This window comes from Gossypium hirsutum, chromosome D05, assembly GCF_007990345.1.
Source record: "Gossypium hirsutum isolate 1008001.06 chromosome D05, Gossypium_hirsutum_v2.1, whole genome shotgun sequence".
Classification (NCBI taxonomy): Eukaryota; Viridiplantae; Streptophyta; class Magnoliopsida; order Malvales; family Malvaceae; genus Gossypium; species Gossypium hirsutum.
In genome coordinates, this window is record NC_053441.1 from 61,227,951 (window position 1) to 61,230,404 (window position 2,454).

General features: G+C 33.0%; 1 protein-coding gene across 1 annotated transcript; it reads left to right on the forward strand.

Moving 5' to 3' along the window:
• The first annotated feature begins 219 nt into the window (after positions 1 to 219).
• On the forward strand, positions 220 to 2,133 carry LOC107903547 (NAC domain-containing protein JA2L). The gene is made up of 3 exons (XM_016829629.2): positions 220 to 522; positions 620 to 888; positions 1,392 to 2,133. Exons 1-3 carry the CDS (start codon positions 342 to 344, stop codon positions 1,968 to 1,970), a joined length of 1,029 nt encoding a protein of 342 aa, XP_016685118.1. The 5' UTR covers positions 220 to 341; the 3' UTR covers positions 1,971 to 2,133.
• Positions 2,134 to 2,454: the final 321 nt, after the last annotated feature.

Genomic DNA, 2,454 nt, shown 5'->3' on the forward strand with positions numbered 1-2,454 from the left:
TTTGTAAATTTTCGTGATGGTTCATGCACCCTCTTGGACGGATAAGGTCGGCCGCTTGATGATATGCACGTGGCATTCTTTCAGGGGTGATAAAAATAAAAGTGGGTCGCATTTAGGGAAAAAAAAACAACGAGACAAGGACGTCCGTACTTTCTCACACTCACTTTTTAATAACTATCCATTTTCTCTTCTATTTAAATACCTTTCCAATCCCCCAAACTCTAATAGAAAATAGAAAGAAAAAAAAAACATTTTTTTAATTTTTCTTATTCTATTTCTCTCTCTAGCTAAAACAAACTACTCTTTAATTTTCTGTTTGGTTGTCGAGAAAATTTTGAAACATGGTAGTCCCGGAAACTGATCCATTGGCTCAATTGAGCTTACCACCGGGGTTTCGGTTTTATCCGACGGATGAAGAGCTTTTAGTACAATATTTATGCAGGAAGGTTGCAGGGCATCATTTTTCTCTACAAATCATTGCGGAAATTGATTTATACAAATTTGATCCATGGGTTTTACCAAGTAAGTTCAACCAAATGGTTTACCTTTTCTTTCCTGTTTGGCTTATTATGAAATGTTATTTCTTTGGCTAATCAATGTATATTATTATTTTTCATAGGTAAAGCTATATTTGGTGAAAAAGAATGGTATTTTTTTAGTCCGAGAGATCGAAAGTATCCGAACGGGTCACGACCCAATAGAGTCGCCGGTTCCGGGTATTGGAAAGCTACCGGAACCGATAAAGTTATCACGACCGATGGCCGAAAAGTTGGTATCAAGAAAGCTCTGGTTTTTTACGTTGGAAAAGCACCTAAAGGGACTAAAACGAATTGGATTATGCATGAATATAGATTGTTGGAAACTTCCCGTAAAAGTGGTAGCTCCAAGGTAAATTTACTTCATTATTTCTAAACCTTTTAGCTCGTATACCTCCAACATCATTCGACCATATATATATATATAATTATTATTATATAATAATTACAACTCGACCCAGGATTCGATCCAGAATTCAACCCGATTACTCAACCTACCTAATAAAATTCTAATACACGGGACGAGAGGTTCTTTTCTTTCTCTCTGTTTCTGATTATATGCTCTTGGAAAATGAAACCACTCAACTCCATCTTTTTTCACAACTATTGATCAAGTGTATCAACATAGTAAATCGAATCGAATGAATTTTTTGAATTTTAATGTTTTTAATGAATTTTTTAATTTCATAATTTTTCATATGTCATCCTTTTTTAAAAAAACTATTTTTTAATATATTAAATATTTATATATATAAATTTGGGTTTTCCTAAAATTTTTAATAAATAATAATTTAGAAGATATTGTCATGTGTAGAATATTTTTTAATTTAATTTAATTTAATTTATTTGTTGTAGTTGGATGATTGGGTATTATGTAGAATTTACAAGAAGAATTCAAGTGCTCAAAAATCATTACCATGTGTTTCAAGCAAAGAGCATAGTAACAATGGCTCTACTTCTTCTTCTTCTTCCCAACTCGACGATATGCTTGAGCCATTCCCCGAGTTAGACAATCGTTACTTTGCTTTACCTCGGATGAACTCGTTGAAGACGCTTCAAAACGATGACAAAACGGGGTTTCACAATCTGGGCAGCGGGAATTTAGATTGGGCGAGTCTTGCAGGGCTTAACTCGGTGCCTGAGTTGGTTCCCAGTGGACAAACTCAGACTCAGGGGATTCAGAGTTATGTAAATAATGACCTGTGTATACCCACGATGCCGCCTACGCTAACCCAGATGGATATGTCAATGAGTAAAGCTGGTAATTCGGTGGAAGAGGAAGTACAGAGTGGACTCAGAACTCAGCGAATTAATAACTCAGGGTTTTTTCAACAGAACTCTAGTGGGTTGATGACCCAGAACTTTTCTAACTCAATTGACCCGTATGGATTCCGGTACCCGACTCAGTCGGGTGGGTTTGTGTTTAAGCAATAAAAAGTTGAAAAAAAAAAGAGAGAGAGGGGGAAAGAGGTATGGAATTGAAGAGGATTTCAAAACTTTGTATAATTGTTTGGATTTCTTTGGGCTAACCTATTGCTGTTATTTTTGAAATGTAATAAATGAAAATCCATTGAAATTTAATAAGCTTTAAAATCGATTTCCATTTGTAATTTATTTTCAACTTTTAAATAGAAGTAAAATACATTTAAATTCATGTTCTTTTACTTATTATAATAATAACGATGCTAACTAAATTAAGATTCAATCGATCAATTATTTGCAACAAAATTAAATAATAACGATGCTAACTAAATTAAGATTCAATCGATCAATTATTTGCAACAAAATTAAATTTTAATTTTGTCAAAATTAGAAAATTTTACCATATTAATTTTTGAGGCACCTACCTTGATAGTAAATCTAATATTGTACTTACAATATGGTCAAATAAACACAAACAAAAACAAATGGAAATATT